This window comes from Synchiropus splendidus, chromosome 3 (assembly GCF_027744825.2).
Source record: "Synchiropus splendidus isolate RoL2022-P1 chromosome 3, RoL_Sspl_1.0, whole genome shotgun sequence".
Lineage (NCBI taxonomy): Eukaryota > Metazoa > Chordata > Actinopteri > Syngnathiformes > Callionymidae > Synchiropus > Synchiropus splendidus.
Genome location: NC_071336.1, coordinates 4,150,239 through 4,170,849, shown reverse-complemented (window position 1 = coordinate 4,170,849; position 20,611 = coordinate 4,150,239). Strand labels below are relative to the sequence as shown.

Below are 20,611 nucleotides of genomic sequence, written 5' to 3'. Positions count from 1 at the left end.
CAAAAATCAGAACACGACCCACAACACTGACGTCAGTCCCAGGATGTTCAATGGTGAATGTGAGGTATCAAGACCACTTACAACAATTGTCTAGCTAATATCTCAATCATTCTTTGGTCATCACTACGGAGTTCATTTTGGCCGAGCTGTTTCTTTGCTGAGCGGTGCTTAGCGTGCACACTTGAGCCCATATGGACTTCACCTGGCTGTGAAGTCCATATGGGTTCAGTCTCGTGTTATTGTGTTTGGTAAGTAATATCTGACACATTAAGCAGAAAGGTACAGTCCCGCTACTGACTTCTCACGGATCTTTCACAGAGGCAGCATGGAAAGCTGGGAACCTTTGAGCCGCTTCATCTGTATATGTGGCGGAAACCCTGTTGTACACTCGTTTGCAGAGTCGCAGTTTCTTGTCAGAAAGACGCCGTGAAGGCGACATTTTGCCAACAGCGGCACAAGAAACATGTCTAATAGTGTACAATACACACCAGTCCGCCCCATTATTAACACATTAAACATGAAAAATAAATATCTAAAATGTTTGCACGCCTGCGGTGGTCACTTGATTGGAGGTGGTGAACAAACCCATTCTCCGCCTGGGTTATCTAGCCTGTGTGGCTGTGGATACTGGAGAGATGCAGGGCTGGAGAACAGTGCAATATCCACTGGAATGTTGCTTAACAGCAGAGATTTTATTGGTCTGAGGCTTGTTTGGACATAAAAATGTCAACCACACAGTTCAGAGAGTGAACATGTTGCGTTCAATGTTAGGCCAGCTAGAAGGCTTGCTGTCCCTAACTCATGAACTGATTTGCTATCGCAATTATCCATCAACATGTGCCACTCAGAGTGCACCTGTACCTCAACTGTCCATTTTGAAGGCCCCAGAAGAGGAGGCTGAGATCATCAGCTTTCATGGCTTCTGGCACTGTGTATATAATCATGTTTGTGGCTCATACTTAGGTTCCAAGTGGACAATTCTCTCCTCAGTCTCATCTGATTTATCCTTCATTCTCTCAATTTTGTTGTTGCTGTTGGCTGTGCCCTCCAAGCCATGGTCTCTTGTTCCAGTTTGTTTACTTTATATAGTGGTAAGAGCTCCACTGAGGTGTTGTCCCAAATGTGTCTTTTGTTTCCACCTTTGTTGTGGCATTTTCTTATGCCTTTGCTGACTCTTGCAGTTTAATAGTTTCCTCCTTTTGGTTTTGAACTTGCTCGGCCAGTCTTGCCATCTCTACTTAACAATACATACATCTTCAGTTAAGCGCCACATAGTCCTGTTCAGGTTTGTGGGGAGTGCTGGAGCCTATCCAAGCAGACCTCTCTACAGTGTATCATGTATTTGTTTTAATTTGTTTTTGTTTTTTTTCAGATCCCTTTTTTCAAATTTTAATTTCAGTTTCACTAAACTTCATTATCGCAGACTCTCCCTTCATACACTCAAAGGTTTCGTCCATTGAACCTACCTCAGGCTGCATATTGGGCATCAGAAAACATCTGGAAATGAGTGTGTAAATGCACCCAAATATGCTGGCCAACAACCAACAGTATCAAAGGTAACTTTCATTGGCAGAATGACTTCAGCAACTGATGAAGGTCGTCCCCTCAAGAACATCAATGCCACTTTTATATGTCACATTCACATCTATGGATGCCCATCTTGCCTTCAACCAAGACTGTAAATGTTTACTACAGCTCTTCTGGTCATCTAGGTTTTGGAAGATTTTCCTAATTGTTGTCCTCACGAAACAGTAAAATACACTAAAAAACACTTAAATCTTTGAGTTGAGTTGAGTGCTTGATAGTGCATTTATATTTTTGTTTTGTTTGACGTAGTATCATCTCAAAACTTTCAAATCACTCCGTTTAATGTGCTGTACACTAGGGATGCAGCGATTTGACTTTTATGTTCCCAATACCGATAACAATTCCTGGGCTTTGGGTATCAACCGGTGCTGATCCTGTACCAGTGTATTAACCATCTTTCCATGTTGTAGGATAACACTGGTCAAGCTTTAAGTTAAAAGGCAAAATGGCACTACACCTGGCCATTTGAGTGTGGACGACTGCAGTTCATCATTGTAGTTTTGATTGTACTTTTGACACAAGAAACTCTCAAGAGTTGAGATTTGATTAGATCCACCTGTGTGTCTGTCCGACGTGACTCCGCAGACACGGCCGTCTGATCAGCTGATTTATGACCTGCTCCATTTCTGCTGCAAGTGGAACACAGACCCAGACGAAGCAAGAGGAAATACAGGAGGATTTTCTGTTTATAATGGTAGTTTTAAGCACATGTTCAATTCAGGAAAATCTTTAACAATGAGATGTGTATTGACAGAGACTCTGCAATGATTTTATTCGATGATTGTGGGATAGTGCAGTGACACGTTAGTTAGTTCAGCCTTTCACATTATACATTATACTTTCACATTATCATACACATTATATTCTTAACTAAACGCGCATCATGTATTATTATATCCATTCATTCATTCAAGTCAGTGACAAACTAGTGAGCTGCTGAGCTTCGGGTGGAAGTTGAAAGCTCTGCTGCAGTGACGCTGTAGCTGATGTGAGCTGTTGCCATGTTATCATTATGACAGGCGCTGCATATGACATCAATGTGAGCACTAAACATAGAGTTTAAATGCCAGGATCTGCTGGCAGATGCCCGATCCCACTTTAGGAGGCTGGATCGGGTCGGTACCCGATACCATATCACTACCATACACACATGTTCCAGCTGCTTCAGTGGCTTTAAACACACGGAACATCCATTTTGAGTGAGTCTAAAGAATAAGTACTTTATTTACCATAGTTGGTAGCTAAACAGTAGGACTTACATTTCAATCTACTTTGCATAAAACCCATGTGTCAAAATATACAGTATTCCTCAGCATCATTCTACGGCATCCTCTGTGGAATTTGATGTTTGGCCTGCAAGTGTAAGGCATCAGTGTCTCTAAATTAATTTATTTATTTGACCAGTTGTATAGTAAATGTGCAGAGCTCTATGGAAGTATGCAGCACCTAACTATTGGTCATTTTGCTGCATTTAATGAATTGTCCCGCTGCCTTGTGCAGCGCAGAATGAAGGAATGGTGAGTGTTAGTGGCTGCCACAGCCCATCCTATCAGATAATTAACTTTCTGCAAATAGACTGTGCTGACTACAAAACAGACTAAGACTGCACAATTAGAATTACTTATCTGAGCTTCCCTCTTCCCCTTTTCATTCCAGACTGTAGGAGGAGAAAAACAAACAAGAGAAACAAATCAAAATGCCATGTGTCTTTCTCTGTTTCCCTTTTGAATGTTTGGATTCAAATCCAAATGTGTTTTCATAAACAAGACTTGATTCATTGTTAGTTCAAAGCCCTGTTTTGCATTTTGCTTGCTTCATGTTTAGATTGGATTTCAAGCAATAATGTTATGACAAATGACATGGTTGACTTATCCGTCATTAATAATCCACTATGATTGGCATTTATCACAACCTCAACTTATCTAATGGTTGTTATAATATATATATATATAAATATATATATATTGATAAAGTCTTTTGAACATTATTGTGCATGAAAAAGTAATAGCCACCAACAGCTGTTATTAGCAAGTTAATAAGATCAACTTGTTTCCATATTCCCTTTTTGCTCACTAATAGCCCACAATTGCTGGTCAGGTGTATGAAGGTGGACTCTCTAGTGAACTAACTAATCCACTTATTTTGGTTTCACATTGTATGAGGGCCAAGCCTTTTTGTTATTACTGGAGAGTACAAATGTAATACTGCAGTCTCAGATATTCCCTGTGCCAACTGTCAAGCCATACTGCCAAAAAATGTGTCTCTCTGAAAACCCTACACTCTTAGGAACCTAGATCCATTGAACATGGTGATCGTTGTGAGCATCAATGTATCGTGATGTCCATTCGATTGCCTTTTTAGAGGTTCCTTCTGACAGCAGCTGAATTCAAAGAGCAAAGCCATCTGTTTTAGTGAGCCATTTTATTAAGTGACACACCGCATCCATCTACCGCTCAAATGTCTCCCCTGACAGACAGCAAATCTACCAACGTGGTTCACTGTCTGTGTGTGCACGTGGCTTTTTTTTAGATAAATACATGTCTATTTTCTCTTCTATTATTATTACTATTTTATTTTACTTTATTTTTATAACATTTTTATTAAGTAAAAAGTAAGACCTCAGAAAGAAAAAGTGAAATGTTTAAGCTCTAGTTGATGATAATTTCTAACATATGTTTAGGAGGTCTGGAACAGTTTGGTATTTCCACCAATGATGGATTGAGTGAAACACTGTCATGCTTTTTGTCGCAGTATAGTCTCTGTTTGTATCAAAAAGAGTGGCCACTGATTGGGTGATAGTCCTGAAAAGATTTTAGACGCAAGACCCACATGCAGCAGGAAGGAGACGAAAGTCCAGAATGAAGTTCACTAAATGTAATAACAAGACAATTAAATCAGGACAAAACTCAACCTCTACACTAGAGGGAGACACAGAAGAAAAAAAACTAAACTCAAAAAGACAAAGTAAATCGACCTCTGCACAAGAGGGAGACAAAGTCCAACAAACAAAATCAAACAATCCCAGAGGGTGAAAATAAACAAGTGCACAAAATAAAGGTTAATCCAGTGTCTAAGGCAAGGTAACAAGTCCACAGGATTGGGGGAGACGAGCAGGCAACAGACACACTGTAAAGGAGGACAATCAGAAAAAACTCACAAACTCAAAGCGCTTGGGAAAATGTCCAAGGTATAGCGAAGAATTATCAACACAGAGCCCAGAATACGGGCACGGAGGGTCATACCAGAGCGAGGAAAACCTACGAACTGATGCCAGTTGACTTCAGGCAGGCGTTCAAATAGTGAGAACGGGATTTACAAATTGGGATCAGTGTGTGTGCGTACGCAGAGCCTGTTTGGCGCGAACAGAAGCAGACACCCCAGTCCTAGAAGAGAGGAAGAGAAAAGAGAAGGAGCAGGAAGTTTCCCATCAAAATTAGACAGGACGGAGTGGGCTCGTGACAAGTCCAGCTTAATATCTGGAGTTCAGCATTGGAATAAGGTGCAATAAAGTTATGTTGGGGGGTATTTAGAGTGTTTGGGTTGCAGTATTTTGACTCCAACCTAAATACACTTGTCTCAGGTTGTTTCGGTAATTTGATAGAATGAATTCAGGAGGATTTGATGACATGATATTTCTATCACACCATGGGGAGAAGCTGGGTATACTGAGTCATTCTCCCTTCACTCAGGGTTCAGCGTCAGTGCCTCATATGTTTCAAAATAATCAGGAACACATCTGTCAGTGAAACTGTCAGCGCAAGCCAAATCTGCTGGAAAAATCTTGTCAGACAGCTCATCTTGCACAGAATGACAACAGGGGGCAGTGTATATCCACATGCATTGTGTCAGGTGTTTTAGTGAAGGGCTTTTGCCAACCGCAGGTGTGTTATTGATGGGTTTTCCTTCGGCATCTCCATCTCCTCATCGACTATGATGGTGGAGGGACGATAGCATCAGACATTCCTTTGGATGTTGTTGTTGTAGTGTGTCCAAAAGTGCCTCTGCTCAGATTGATGCACACTCTCAGGAGCTGCACATCACGGCGAGTGTGCTTGAATAACACACACAGAATGAGATTAAGAGTGTCCCATTGCTCCTTGAGATTCCTCACCTCAGATTTGAGACACAATACTTGGCAAGCAGTGTGACCACTTGGCAGCATGATTACATCCTTTATTTAGTCAGCAGATGCCTGTTGACCTTGTCACAGAGACTACAAGAAGCCTTATTGTCCATGTATTATACCATTATTAATAGTCATTAATAATTGAATTATGTTAACAAATGTTGCTGACCAAGCAGACGCAAGCACATTAGAAAGACAGGGAGCAATATGGGGTTGTAGTGCTTGTATATGAACTTCATTTCAAGTGGCCCACTGCCCAATATTTGCTGCTGCACCAAAGACAATTCCTCAGCATTGAATATGTTTGGATCCTGTAATTATCTGTAATCTGAGGCTCATATCATTTTTTTTACATGTCAGTCATTGGATTAAACATTTGTGTTTCCATTTGAGGCCAGATTACCCATGAACAAGCTCAGCAGACCAGCCAGCTCCAATTCTATGTGACAACATAAATGCATGGTTCTTTCCAGGACTGCTCTCCTCGTAGGCAGCGTCTTCTGCAGAGTTGTGTTGGTTTGTGTGAACATCAACTATCTCAAGAGAAGAAATACCGATTTCCTATATAAAGGTGTCAATTTTACCGCCTCTTTAATTCATCACAAAAACCTTCGGTTTTGCATTTAACTATTCATCAGAATTACACAGCAGCTTTCACACATTGGATGAGTTCAAGCACATATTTATTTTCTCCTTTCTTGCACTCTTTAAAAAAAAAAAAAAGTGTGGTATTTAGAGACAAAAGATTAATTATCACAATCGTCTACCCCGACACACCCTGAAAGTTTGAGAGAGGAAATTACCTCTCGACCTGAAAATTAAATAATCTGTCTGTCAGTATGAATGTAGAGCCGTGCTTCCAAATGAAAGTTGGTTTATTAATGTTGTCTTTAGTCACAGTGATTCATGGTGTGGTGCTCCATAAACATTTGTGTCGATGTTTTGGCCATTAATAAGTCCTTTCAAATGCAATGTGCGCCAGCTCAGTTCCTTTAAAAACAAACTAATATCGCCACATCATTGGAGTAGCTTGAACCAGCGGCCAAAAAATAAATAAATAAATAAAAAAGTCTTATACCTATGGTCTTCAAATCTAAATAATAACAATTCTAATAATAGTAAGAATTAATAATACTAATTGTGATTCAAATATATTTATGGGAGCCATTTCAGACAATAATCTACCTTGACTCTGTTTACATCTGCTGATTCAATGTCCTTTTTCTGGCAAGTGTTCGTGAAGAAGTCTGGATTTAATCCCATTACTGTAGTCAGATGTAGTGAGGGAATAATGTTCAAGTACTGTGTAGTTCTGTGGAGATGCAGGTAAGGTATTCTCTTGACAACAGTTTGGCTTGAAGAAACCTTTGGACGTAACCTGCATTTGATTGGTCAAAATGAAAGTTATTCAAATTTATCTTTGTCACATTACTCGTCATGGATAATGTAGTTTTAGCATGGTTAAGCCTGATCGGACTGACTGATCTACGCCTGTAGATGAGTCTCTACAGAACCAAGCGCTGAAGTTCCAACTCTTCAGGAAAAAGTGAATATGATCCATTGTTGCTAATTTAGTCTGGGATCATATACATGCCTATCTGTGGCATGGCTCTGTTATTTGAATATGCAAGTGGAGCTGTGCTTCTTACTTTGTTCCAGAACGCCTGTTTGACACTCGCTCATTCGTTCAACCTGATGCACATTTGCTCCTTGGCGAGATTTTTATTAATACATATTTTTTCGTTCATGCTGTACATAGAATACGGATCGAAAAAAGGGACCGCATCTTCTCCGAAAATGGCTTTTTATTCAGGAACCTGCAAGTTTGCTTTGATCCAGCAACCTCTTAAACGAAGCTTTGCCACTGTTTTGACATTGATGACTGCTAAACTAGTTGATCATTCACCACAATCACTGTGCACCAAGTCCAATAAAGCGGTGTCAGAATGTCTCCTCTCCGCACGTTAGAACTGTGGTCGTTATCTATTCACAATTCAACTGTGGTTAGCAAGAAAAAACTACTTGTGACGCCGCCACTAGTCATTGACAATACATAACTCAATAGTTTTCTTCACCCTCCGCAGCATGTCAACAGCTTGCTGCAATCAGCTACCTAACCAAGCAGCTGCTTTAGTGGTTGGTCTTCTCCAGACATCATTCTTTCGTTGCCATATTGCATCTTTGCTCGCGTTGGCATTATTTTTAGCCAAGGGAATGCTAGTTTCATGAGTATGACACATTAAGGGAATTCAGCAAATTTGGCCGTTCAGTTTGTGGGAAAATGGACTCCAAATTGATGGACAAACAGACGGACATAAATGTAATGTTTAGTCTTTAAACTTTGATATGGTGCACTCATAGTTTTTTTTTTTTTTTTTTTTTTTTACTGCTGGCTGTGGCTTTCTTTTGGGAAAAAGAACAAACCTGAATTAAATCAGCCTCTCACACCCGAAAACCATGCCAAAATGGATGTTTGTCAGCAGTCAAAGTAAAATGAGGGTATGATGGTGATATGAGCAGCCATGTCTGTAAAAACACCATTAGCTCTGTGTCACGCCTCAATCACCCCCTTGGTGTGATGACTCTGCTCACACACAGCCTTTCTCGCCTCACCTTCAGAGTTGATCTGCTGTATATGTCGTTGCAGTCCATCACAGTCGACATACTGAGACGTGGCAAGCCTTAATGGATGGCTCCAGGGTAGAAACAGCTCCCAATAGCATATCAATTACCCATCGGCTCCCTGTTGGCTGGGTGCCGACATGCGCCACGCCTTCACAAAGTCTGTCAGATAAAGAAGGCAGAGGCAGCTGTAGGAAGCTTCCCTTACATTCAGTTCTGCACATGCACAACATGGACTCGGGAATTAGAGAAACGGCTGTTCAGAACCAATCGTTACTTTGCAATTTATGGCTGAATGGTTGAGGTAAAATAATAAGTTTTGAGGTAACACTGGTAGTTACCAGTGTTTTCTGTCAGTTTTATTTGGGGGTTGTGGTTGTATGTGAATGTGAATGAGGGAGCGTGCCCGAGTGAAAAGAAGAAGAAGAATTGGACGTAACCTAGAGTGACGGGGTGCACCTTTGAATGTTGAACTAAGAGGCTTGTTTATGGTTTTTTTTTGGCGAGTGACCGCTCTGTCTTTTTCAGAAATAAAATACATCTGTGATTCAATTTAAATTGTATCCTCCATGTCAAGAGTACTAATGGTATGGGTACTCTGTGTCAATGAGCAATCAATGGTGAGTACTCCTACTCATATTGGTCTGAAAAAGTGTCCCTTTTTATTTATTTTTGTAGTTTTGATGACATATTGTTCCTATGATGCAACCAAAAACACCATGGCAAAGAAAGAGTGAGAGTCTTCCTCTTTATTGCCAGTCACTTTTTTGAACAAATGGTTTTCTTCTCATTATTTCTTTCAAAGCCTGATGGAAACATCATCTCACAGGTATAAATGGATTCAACGTGATCAGGCCAATGTGACATTCTGAATATGTTTTCCACAGTTTTGCTGGTTTGTCACTCTTGATCAGTGACTAAGCAGACATCATTGTCGATTGTTGTCAGGCCACGGTACAATGGGCAACCGACGTCATATCCACACAAAGAAGACACTGTTCCACTTGTCTCACCTCCACTACACGTCGTCAACATTTTCGTCCTCTTTTCATTTACACTTGACTTGACATTGTCAATCAAGCGACCTAGTTAAGACTAACAGGATGCTCACTTGGCCTATCAGAGAAACTATGTGTCTCATTTGCATATCCACTCGGTCATGCTGAACCAGCAGGAAATGCACCAATAGACCACACCAAAAGACTGGAAGCGCAACCAGACGTAAAACATGACTAGATGATTTACTGAGATTATTGTTTGTGTGAACATTACAGCATGTGCACTTTTGCGGAAACAATTGAAAACAGGGACAAACATGCAGTGTAGTCTGTTATTCAGAGACTGCATACGTGCTCATTTGAAGCATGATGACTCTGGGGCAACACAAGCTCATGAAGATTATCTTTTATTATACTGTACCCTTTATTGTCATTTATAATGATACACAAAAGGGCCCCAGCAGGTGCAGGTTTTTCTGTGGTGCCTGAAGACTGTCATTATCAGTCAGGTGCTGCTTGTTTCAGTTGACACCTGACTACTAAACCTATGTATTATTGTTTGGTTGGAACAAAAACCTGCGTCCACCGCTGCCCTTTGAGGACCGCTTTCAGACCCCTCTTCGATACTATGCATGCTGTACTATACTATAAACTGTAAATTGAATGTTATTGGCAACATTTAAATTTGTGGCAATGCCAATCTTTGGAATACAACACTGCTGTCAAATTAACTTAATGCGGCTATGTGTAGTTTGAGAATATTTGCTTTTGTCGTAGCTGGTTCTCCGGTCCCAACTCATGCAGTCAGTGAGGAGAGCCAGGATCCAGCTAGAGGCTGAAGCAGCGCGGGACCCACATAATAGAACTTTATTTCGACTGCACGTTTCACAATGACAAATAGGGGAAAGTTTTGACATTTACTGAATTGGTGACAACAAACCACTATCTTTCAGTTATGAGTCATAATAAATGTGTAAGATGCAGCCATCATCCCGGGTTCATCTCCATCACATGAATGGCTGGAATGCACACTTGAGTTCCGCAAGCAACGGACATCAGTCGTTGTGATGTTTCTTACAGGATTCTTCTGTGAAAAACATGCTGAAAACCGTCGTGTTCGTCTCAGCAGCTCTCATTTAAGCTGCGGCGGTGCGCCACCATCATCTACGGCGCTGTAGAATAATAAAGAGGAAGGTGCAGCCTTTTTCCCCTCTTACTTTATTTCATCATGACTGTCATGTGTTTCAATAAGGAGCAGGCAAACACCGATCAGAACGTGAGCATCAGAACATCCGGTCACGCGTTTATTTCCAGTTGGCTGTGGACGTATGCTTGGTTTACAGACCAAAGTTTGTCTTACTTTGAATCCTGTCTCTCACTTCAATATGACCTGATTTGGTGAACTGATGATCTGATTTGATGTGTAGTGTCAACCAAGTGTAGTCCTTTGAACAGATTCAAAGGGCAGGGGAATTCATTGGTTTGTAGCAAAAGCATTGTGTAATAATGTATCCTCTCCTTTTTTGTCTGCAGCACCCCCAAAGTTTTTAAGAACCCCCAATGACCAGACAGGTGTCCAAGGAGGAGTGGCCTCCTTCATCTGCCAAGCCTCTGGGGATCCACGGCCAAAAATTGTGTGGAACAAGAAGGGGAAAAAAGTCAGCAACCAGAGATTTGAGGTATTAGGTCTATTGTTCTGATGTAAAATGCTCGACAAAATGTGAATGTACCAGCACTGCATTTGGCTATGGCAGTCCTTTGCCTTTCACCCTGATTTGCCACCACGCATTAGCAGGCTCCAATAATCATGCTGGCCCGGCTTTTGAACATGCTTGAGTTTTAATGAGCAAGCGTACAAAAGATCTAGTGACAGATTAGTAATTAAATAAGTGAAAAAGAGCGCCTGAACAGAGGGGGAAAAGTAACTTGTGTTGTGACCCAGATCTCTGTGTTAACATCAAAACACGTTGGCCGGCCTCATGCAAAGTGAAAGATTCACTTTCCCCTGAAAACAGCTTTTGCTTTGTGGCATCTTTATCTAATTGCATGTTCTTCTCCTCTCTAGGCCAATGCTTTGATTTCTGGTCAGCTTTAATCTGCACTCAGGCTAAATAACCATGGGAAATAACACATCATCTCAGAATGCTGATAAGATTTCTGTTAATTCTGGTGTCAGTCCTTGTGACTTTCATAGTGACACTACTTTTGCTGTAGATGCCACATTTTCCTGCAGCTGCACAGCAGGAATGGCTTAGTGCTGCTCCCAAACCACTGCTGGCCTTTTCTTTGCCTCTCATGCTCTCATAAATCTTATCCAGTGTTCATCGAGTTTGCATCGCCTGTTCTACTGAATGCGAACACACACATTTTCATTCCCTGAGTTCCCCACAGGGCATGTTGTCTCCCATCAAACCCGAAACCCATTTCATCATGCTCTGCTGCCTCATCTTCTAACAAAAACAGTCAATTTTACAACTTTCTGATGTTTATTTTTCATCCATAACCTGCTTCAAATTGAATGCCAACAATGCTTAAGCTCGGCCAATCAAATGTTGAAGTGTAACAGTGTCAAATGAAACTGTTTATGGCCCACTGGGATTGTGTGAGAGAGAAAGGGTGCATGTCTGTGAGTGCAAGAATTAGAGGACTGTTTGTGTTTTGAAATTTACCTCTTTGCTCAAAAGAGATTGAGTTAAGGCACACGGCTTTCTTAAAGTCAGTGAGTATACAACGTGCAGCATGCTAATGTAACTGAAAGCGTTATGTGTTGTTCATCAGTTGAAATATCACACTTCATGGTACAACAGTCAATTGTATGTCCAAATCACCCTTTACTGTCTGTGTTTATGTCTGATAACAAGTGTGGCACATTATAAAAGACTTCCAGAGTGGGACATTTAAACTCCAGCATTTGTCGAATAAAGCCTCAAATTATATGTGTACTATTTCCATCCATTCTAAAAGTTATTCAGGCATTAAGTATCACAACCTTTGCAGGTATCCATAATCCGGGCTTACATCGTGTTGTCGTCAAGACCACACCAACCGACACGTAGACGATATTAAGACTGGAGTGCATTGAGACCGAGGCATATGGAGATCAAGACGAGACCAATATGTTTATAGGTGGAGACCGAGACAAGACACGTTGCTTAACCAATCAGTTGTCAGCTGAAACAAGCAGCACCAGACAAACAACAGTCTTCAGACACCTTATTGGTGTTTGGGTATCCTTCTGATTTGTTCGGAAGAAAAACATGCACAGACTGTGGCCCTCTTGTTGACCCCTGAAAAATATCTAAGAAAAAAACACAACAAAAACCCAAAATCATTCTATTACCAATTAAGACAGTCTTCTACGTCTGTCTTGACCGGTCTTGAATAGAAGTCAAGTCTGAGACCAGACAAGACAGAGAAAAAAATGCAATCAAGTCCGAGCTGAGACAGAGATAATAAAAAAGTGGTCAAGACCAAGACCTCGAGTTCTACAACACTAGACTTACCCCTGATTTCCTTCAAGGGCATACGTACAGTGAAGCTGAAGCACCGTGGTCTCACTGAAATTTTGCCAAGCCACATGTTCCACCAAAGGAGTACACAGTGTGGACTGATGTGGCCTAGCAGAAATCATTGGCAAACATCACAATATCTATGCAGGGGAGCGGCAATGACGTGCTATAGTCGTAGGGACTTTTCTTTAAGTGATCAATAACCATCCTTGTGGGAGCAGTCCGTTGAATATAGAGAGTCCGCTGGATCTGTTGTGTTCATGTGAGTGATTGTGTGTGTGGGTGTGTATGTCAAAACAGCAGCACGGTCTGGACAGTAAAAGTCTATGTGCATTGCCAACCCATGTCTCACGTTTGGATCCTATTTGATCACTTTCCTGGTTGTCTGAGGTGTTAAGTTTCTTTTGTGTTTGTGCGTGCGCAACTGTCTCACTCCACAGTCAGCAGCAAGCTGTGTCTATGCAGTTTGGTGATGAGGAACGGTTCAGCACCAGAAAAAGATTACCTGGACTGTTCGACAGATGCCTCTCATGCTTGCTCTTTATTTGATTCTCATCGGCTGACGCCCTGGCTCAATGATCGGATAAGCTCTAGTTTGATAAGGACCTTAAGTGGTTCCCTGAAAAATTGCACGTTCCACATATTTTAAGCGATGCAGAGTGTCGGGCCGCTGGGACACATCCGAACTGACCAGAATGACCAAAATTGAACCGTATCAGTTACGAGACAGCAGTGCATGAGCTTCGCGTATGTCCTGAGTGGAAACAGGGCTTACTGATTGTTTGCCAAAGGGCAGTTGGGTCGAATGAGGAATACAGTCCACACTGTGGATCCCAGATGGCCCCTGGTGTCTTGTCCTCAAGGTAACAGAGTCCACGCTCTTTATATATGAAAGAAAAAATAATAATAATCAGGATCTGTATGCATTTCAACAAATCAACTTTTTTTTTGCTCTGACTCCACCGAATATTCTTACTGTGAAGGAAGTTTGATTGCATTATTACAAAACTTCCGAACAGGATAATAGTTTTGAACACCCAATAAAAACCAGCAATACAGTAACGTAGACTATAAAAAAAAATCAATGAATGTCACTTTGTGTATCCACTTCACATCTTATAGTGACCTGTTTCGTACGAAATCATATGTCCATGTTTTACAGTTTGTATGGTGTTTGCTGTTTCTGTCACAACAGTCACATTGTCGGTCACCATTAGTGATGTTTGACAGTCCTCTGTGTGCAGCAGAAGGTCCCCGGTCATTGTTAACAAAAAAAATCTCCTTTAACATATCCTGTCTCTCGCACCTGCAGGTGATCGAGTTCGATGACGGCTCTGGGTCTGTGCTAAGAATTCAGCCGCTACGCACACCTCGAGATGAAGCCATATATGAATGTGTCGCCTCTAACAGTGTTGGAGAGACGAGTGCCACGACCAGACTGACAGTTTTGCGTGGTAGGTTTTCTTGTTCTTCAGGGGTGATTAAAGAGTTTATATTGGAAAAGATCACAAATGTGATCAGGGGAATCACCGTGAACCCTGTTGCTACTGAACCATTAGATTACATTTGTTCAGTAGCAACAAATTAATAATTGCAATTGTTGGGGCCTTTTAAGATCACCTTGAACAGGTAGAAATAAGAAACAAAAATAGTCACAGACAAATGTGGTCACAACTCAACTCACATACAATAGACAGAGAACAGAAAATGCATGTAATGGAAAAGCTCAACACTTGAATCAGGTATCAGAAAATAACAAAAAGTAAACAAAAAATGCATGGAGATTCAAAAACACACTCACGAACAAAATAACAGCATATACAAAACACCCCATGACATAAGAGCCAATTCCGATGTTAACCCTCAAACTCAATCCTCATTCTCAGTCGCCCCAAAAACCAAGGCTAATTTGTGACTTAGACATGGGTCACTCCTTAAAGCAGCTGGCTGCATTCATCTCTGGCCAGGACCAAGAGAGCCCACAGTTTTTGTGATCCAGAAAAATAGGAAGTACTGTATATCGTTTCCAGTATGTTGTGTGTGATGTACTGCATATACTGCTGGAGGAGTGCTGCATAATACTGTTGAGTGCTGAATATGAAGAAAGCATTTGGCATGATTGCCATTTTCTTTTATTTGCACAGTTTCACATCTTAAGTTATGGATACATTTGTTATCTTTTAAAACATATTTGTCAAAAATGAAAACGAAAAAGCAAATTTTACCAGGATGTTTTTTTCCGTTTAGTTTGTTTTCTGACTATTATAATTGCTATATATATTAAATATATGTTGATATAAAATTTCCCCTTTCTTTGTAGTTGGGATTGTGGCTTGTCAATGTGCACTTTTAGGATGGTGTGCACATATGTAGATCATTATTGAGCAAGAGCAACAGCAAACATAAAACACAAACCTGTCCCACATTGCGCATTTATTTGATTAAATAAGTAAATATGCATATTGAGTTATATATAAAAATGATCAGAGTCAGGTGTCCTAATCACTTGGCCTGGCCACAGATGTATAAAATCAAGCACCTAGGCATGCTGACTCTTTTGACAAACATTTGTGAAAGAATGGGTCGATTCAGGAGCTCAGTGAATTCCAGCGTAGAACTGTCATAGGATGCATGCTTGTGCAACAAATCCAGTCCTGAAATTTCCTCGCTCCTAAATATTCCACTGTCCACTGTCAGCTTTATTGAAGAAAACGGAAGAGTTTAGGAACAACAGCAACTCAGCCACAAAGTGGTGGGCCATGCAATCTGACGGAGAGGGGTCAGCGGATGTTTAGTGCGCCTAAACATCCGCGACGTCTTAACATCAGTGTAAGACGTCGCAGACTTAATGCACAATTTCTACAGAGCTACAAACTTCATGAGTTACAAGCTTCACTTCATGATTAGCCCAAGTACAGTATGCAGGGCGCTTCGTGGAATGGGTTTCCATGGCCGAGCAGCTGCATCCAAGCAGACGATTACATAGCGTCCATCAGCCACCACTGAGTCATAATAGGTCCTCAAGAGTGTCAGGACACCAAAGGACCTCAGCCTCCTGAACAGGAACAGCCTTCTCTGTCCTCTTTTGAAAACGGCAACCAGCGATTTAAGTCAGTTTGTTGTTCAGGTGAAGTCCCAGGTACTTGTATGATGCCACCCTCTTGATATCAGTACCCAAGTGGAGGTGGTTTCTCAAGCACCAGTCTGCAAAGTCCTGTGTCAGCTCTCTGTAGTCTCTGACGTCTCCATCCTTAATGATGCAGACGATCAAAGAGTATAATTGAGTCGCTGAAGAAAAAAATGCATTTAGATCCTTATCCATTTAGTCTAACTTGAATCATCCACATATCCTGACAAAATAATTACGATGCCAGTTAAATTATGCAAATAGCATCTTCTTCCACCCTTAGGTATCAAACAGAAAAGCTCAGCAATGACGTTCGAGTCACTCTTAGAAATCCATTTGATCATGTGAAAAGATAAATGCATGTGTCTCTGTATTTTTATTACTTTATTTATTTATTTTCTTTTGGTCATTTTTTTCAACATCACCTGCTCGGCTTGATTTGGCTGAATAAAAGGCAAGTCAACCGACTAAGCCTCCTCTTTATGAGCAGTCAGCATTGCTTAATCTTTTTATTTATTTATTTATTTGTAAATCTTGATAACACACATCCTATTCAAAGGCAAATACATGGTGGCCCTGAACTCAAAGGCCTGTGTAATATCTTTCTGAACATGACTTGTTTGGCTGTGAATAGTGAAAATTGCTGCGGGAAGAAAAAAAAAAAAAACGAAGGCTGCTTGAATGAAGTGTGCTCCATTGTGGTCCACAATCACGTAACTTAGCAAATGACTTTCTATTGAGATGGCTTCCACCATGCCATAGGAAAAAAGCCAGCCAGGCGAATCCCTATTGCACACAGACACCACTACCACCACACTCTCCTCGTCCTTATCGCTGCAATGAGCCAACAAAAGGCCATTTTCAGCATCTCCAGAGGCCGACAGAAAGAGAAAGGTGGCAGTGCGCCTCTGTTTACTCTTTGGGCACCAAGTGTGTGAATGTGTGTGTACTTGCACATTATTTTGTACCAGTTCCATTTTCTTCATGGTCTATCACATTTTCTTCTCCATACACACATTCTCTATGACCACAAACTGCTCAATAGTTTTTTACTTTAACATTTGCCTGTTGATTATCATATTTCCATTTCATTTCTCACCTGAATCTAGAGTTGTGCTGAAGCAGACGAGAGGCAAAAGTCTTGTTCAGAATGTTGTCTTTCATATTTATAAAGAAATATATTTGTTCAATTAGTAAAAAAAAATAGCATCCAAATTAGCGAGATGAAGGTAGCTATCCATGGCTAATGACTTGTAGCAAAACAACTGACATTCATTGTGCAGCAAGCTATGCGCAGCAAGATAAGCACAGCTAGCTAAGTGCAGCAAGATAAGCGCAGCAAACTAATCTCAGCAAGCCAAGCACAGCCAGCTCAGCGCAGCAATGATAGCAAAATAGTAGTAACAAAACAACCAATATTATTGCAGGCTAATCAGTAATCGCTTTAATACAGCAAGGAACGAACCAACAGGGGAATTACTATCCTGATGGCTGCGCTGTCAGTGTCTGCTGCATGGAATGACTGATGTGGGCAAGCAAATAAGTGTTTTTGTGTCGGGTTTTGTGAGTGTCACTTCTCTTGTGAGTGGAGCATTAGTATTAGTTTCTGTACGTATATAAGTAATATAAGATATGCGCATAAAAACGTAAACGTGTATGAGTGAATAACTCTTCTGTCACACAAATTGCCATTGATGTTCTCGACCAGAGATAGCCAGCAATTGTTTTTTGCCAGCTATTAATCCCAACTACATCATGCAATTCTATGCTTTATACCTGACACTAACCAGAGTGTTGGCTGACATGATGCAGAGGAGGATGGTGGATATTCTATATGTTCAGGAGACCAAGTGGAAAGGTAGCAAGGCTAGAAGCTTAGGAGCAGGGTTTAGACTGTTTTATCATGGTGTAGGTGGCAAGAGGAATGGAGTGGGAATCATCTTGAAGGAGGAGTTTGTCAGGAATGTTCTAGAAGTGAAGAGTATCGGACAGAGTGATCAGCCTCAAGTTCGAAATTGAAGGGGTCATCTTCAATATAGTTAGTGCTTATGCCCCACAAGTGGGGTGTGATCTTGAGGAGAAGGAGACCTTTCTGGAGTGAATTAGATGAAGTGTAGGAGAGTATTCCAGAGGTGAGAGAGGGGTCATTGGGGCAGACTTCAAATGGACATGTTGGTGCAGGAAACAGAGGTGACGAGGAAGTGATGGGAAAGTTTGTTATCCTGGATAGGAACACTGAAGGTCAGATGGTTGTGGACTTTGCAAAAAGGATGGCAATGACTGTGGTCAATACTTTTTTCCAGAAGAGAGAGCAGCGTAGGGTGACTTACAGAAGTGGGGGTCAGCGTGTGGCCAGACAGCATAGGATGGTGGTGTGCATGATGACAATGGTGGTGAGGAAGGTGAAGAGGGCAAAGGCAGAGAAGAAGACAAAGTGGTGAAAGCTGAAAGAGTCTTGTGTTGCTTTCAGGGAGGGATTGAAGCAGGCTTTGGTTGGCCAAGAAAGACATCCAGATTACTGGACAGCTGAGGTGATCAGGGAGACAGGTAGAAGAGTTCTCGTTGTGTCATCTGGAAGAAAAGTGGATAAGGAGACTTGGTGGTGGAACGAAGAAGTGCAGGAGTATGTACAAAGGAAGAGGTTAGCTAAGAAAAAGTGGTATGTTGAGAGAACAGAAGAGAGTAGACAGGAGTACAGGGAGGCCCTGCATAAGACAAAGGTAGTGGTGTCAATGGCAAAACAGAGGGCCTACGAGGACTTGTATGCGAGGTTGGGCAGTAAGGAGGGTGAGAGAGATTTGTACAGGATCGCAAGGCAGAGGGATAGAAATGGGAAGGACTTGCAGCAAGTTATGGTGATCAAGGATAGAAGGAGGAGAAGTGTGCTGGTGCCCATCTTCAAGAACAAGGGAGATGTCCAGTGTTGTGGCAACTATAGAGGGATAAAGTTGATGAGCCATACGATGAAGTTGTGGGAAAGAGTAGTGGAAAGTAGACTAAGGGCAGAAGTTAACATATATGAGCAACAGTTTGGCTTCATCCCATAAAAGAGCACCACAGATGCAGTGTTTGCCTTGAGGATGTTCATGGAGAAGTACAGAGAATGTCAGAAGGAGCTCCATTGTGTCTTTGTGAATCTGGAGAAAGCGTACGACAGAGTGCCAAGAGAACAGTTGTGGTTTTTTATGAAGAAGTCTGGAGTGGCAGAGAAGTATGTTTGAGTGGTGCAGGACATGTATACCAGTGGTGAGGTGTGCTGCAGGTGTAACAGAGGAGTTCAAGGTGGAGGTGGGACTGCACCAAGGCTCAGCTCTGAGCCCCTTCCTCTTTGCGATGGTGATGGACAGTTTGACAGATGAGGTTAGACAGGAAGCCCCTTGGACAATGATGTTCGCCGATGACATTGTGATCTGTGGTGATAGCAGGGAGCAAGTGGAAGATAAGCTAGAGAGGTGGAAGTTTGCCTTAGAAAGGCGAGGAATGAAGGTTAGCCACAGTAAGACCGAATGCATGTGTGTGAATGAGAGGGACCAAAGTGGACAGGTGAAGTTACAGGATGCAGAGAAGGTGTGAATACATTAGTAGGAAGATGTTGAGGTTGGAACTGCCAGGCAGAAGGTGGAGAGGAAGACCAAAGAGGAGATTTATGGAGGTGGTGAAGGAGGACATGAGGTTTGTAGGTTTGAGAGAAGAGGAAGCAGAGGACAGGGTGAGATGGAGGAAGATGATCCGCTGTGGCGACCCCTGGAGGGAGAAGTTTTTATATCACCTTATTAAAACTAAAGCTCTTTTAATGTAATAAAAATATTTGTATAAGAATATCAATTTTATAAGAATCTTAAATACATTCAGAGTAGTGGAAACCCATTGTGTAGCAAAAAAAACATCCCTAGACAAAAGTAAAGAGATTGCTTTTCTTCAGGGATTCCTCCATGTTTGTTGTTGTTGTTATCATCCCAGCTGCGATGTGTCTCGTGCATCAGTGTGATCAGTGGACCAGGAACTCCTGCACTGACAAAGGTTCTGTGTTGTCTGGAGAGCAAACTGTGAAATTAAATCAAATTACATTGACATTTTTGTTGTCATTCATTAATCGTAATTAAACCGCTAAATTCCGCTTTAAACTTTATTGCATGGCAGGTGCATTGGGTACTAACGTTCATGATTTTGGCATGATCAAGGATTTATGTTGCTTTCTCATATTTGCATTATGCAGTACCCATTTATTTATTATTGTTTTTTGTTGTCCTGTACCTCACTAGAAGAGACCAAACTTCCTGCTTGGAACTTGACAGTGGGAGCAGAAAATAAGAAGCCACTCTCCTGTGACGGGAAAACAGAATGCATCAATTCCATTTGTACTGAACGGTGCAGCAAGTGTGACCAATGCTGCTGAGACAGATCAGTCCTCGCGGAACTGGTTGCTGCAAGATTTGTAATTATTTCGGTGACGGGTGGAAGCAGTTTTCTTTTGGAAACATAAATGACTTTCACACTTCATGAAGTAAAATATGAGCGATATCTGAGCACTGTGACATCGTTCTACTCATGATAGGTCCGCTGCTACTAATGTGTACTGATGTGTGGTTGCCCTCGGTTGTTTGTGAGCCAAAGGTGTTTGTTTTGCATTTAAATGCTGATT

General features: G+C 41.4%; 1 protein-coding gene across 44 annotated transcripts in view; it reads left to right on the top strand.

The window, feature by feature from the left end:
- LOC128755624 (receptor-type tyrosine-protein phosphatase delta-like) overlaps positions 1 to 20,611 on the top strand; it is a 330,651-nt gene that overhangs the window by 243,906 nt on the left and 66,134 nt on the right. For 23 of the 44 annotated variants that reach the window (XM_053859445.1, XM_053859440.1, XM_053859436.1 and 20 more), the window contains 2 exons: positions 10,867 to 11,012; positions 14,155 to 14,296. In XM_053859445.1, coding sequence (XP_053715420.1) covers positions 10,867 to 11,012; positions 14,155 to 14,296 — 288 coding nt within the window. Of the gene's footprint in view, positions 1 to 10,866; positions 11,016 to 14,154; positions 14,297 to 20,611 lie in introns of all 44 variants that reach the window. The other 21 variants (XM_053859413.1, XM_053859410.1, XM_053859408.1 and 18 more) reach the window with 1 other exon arrangement.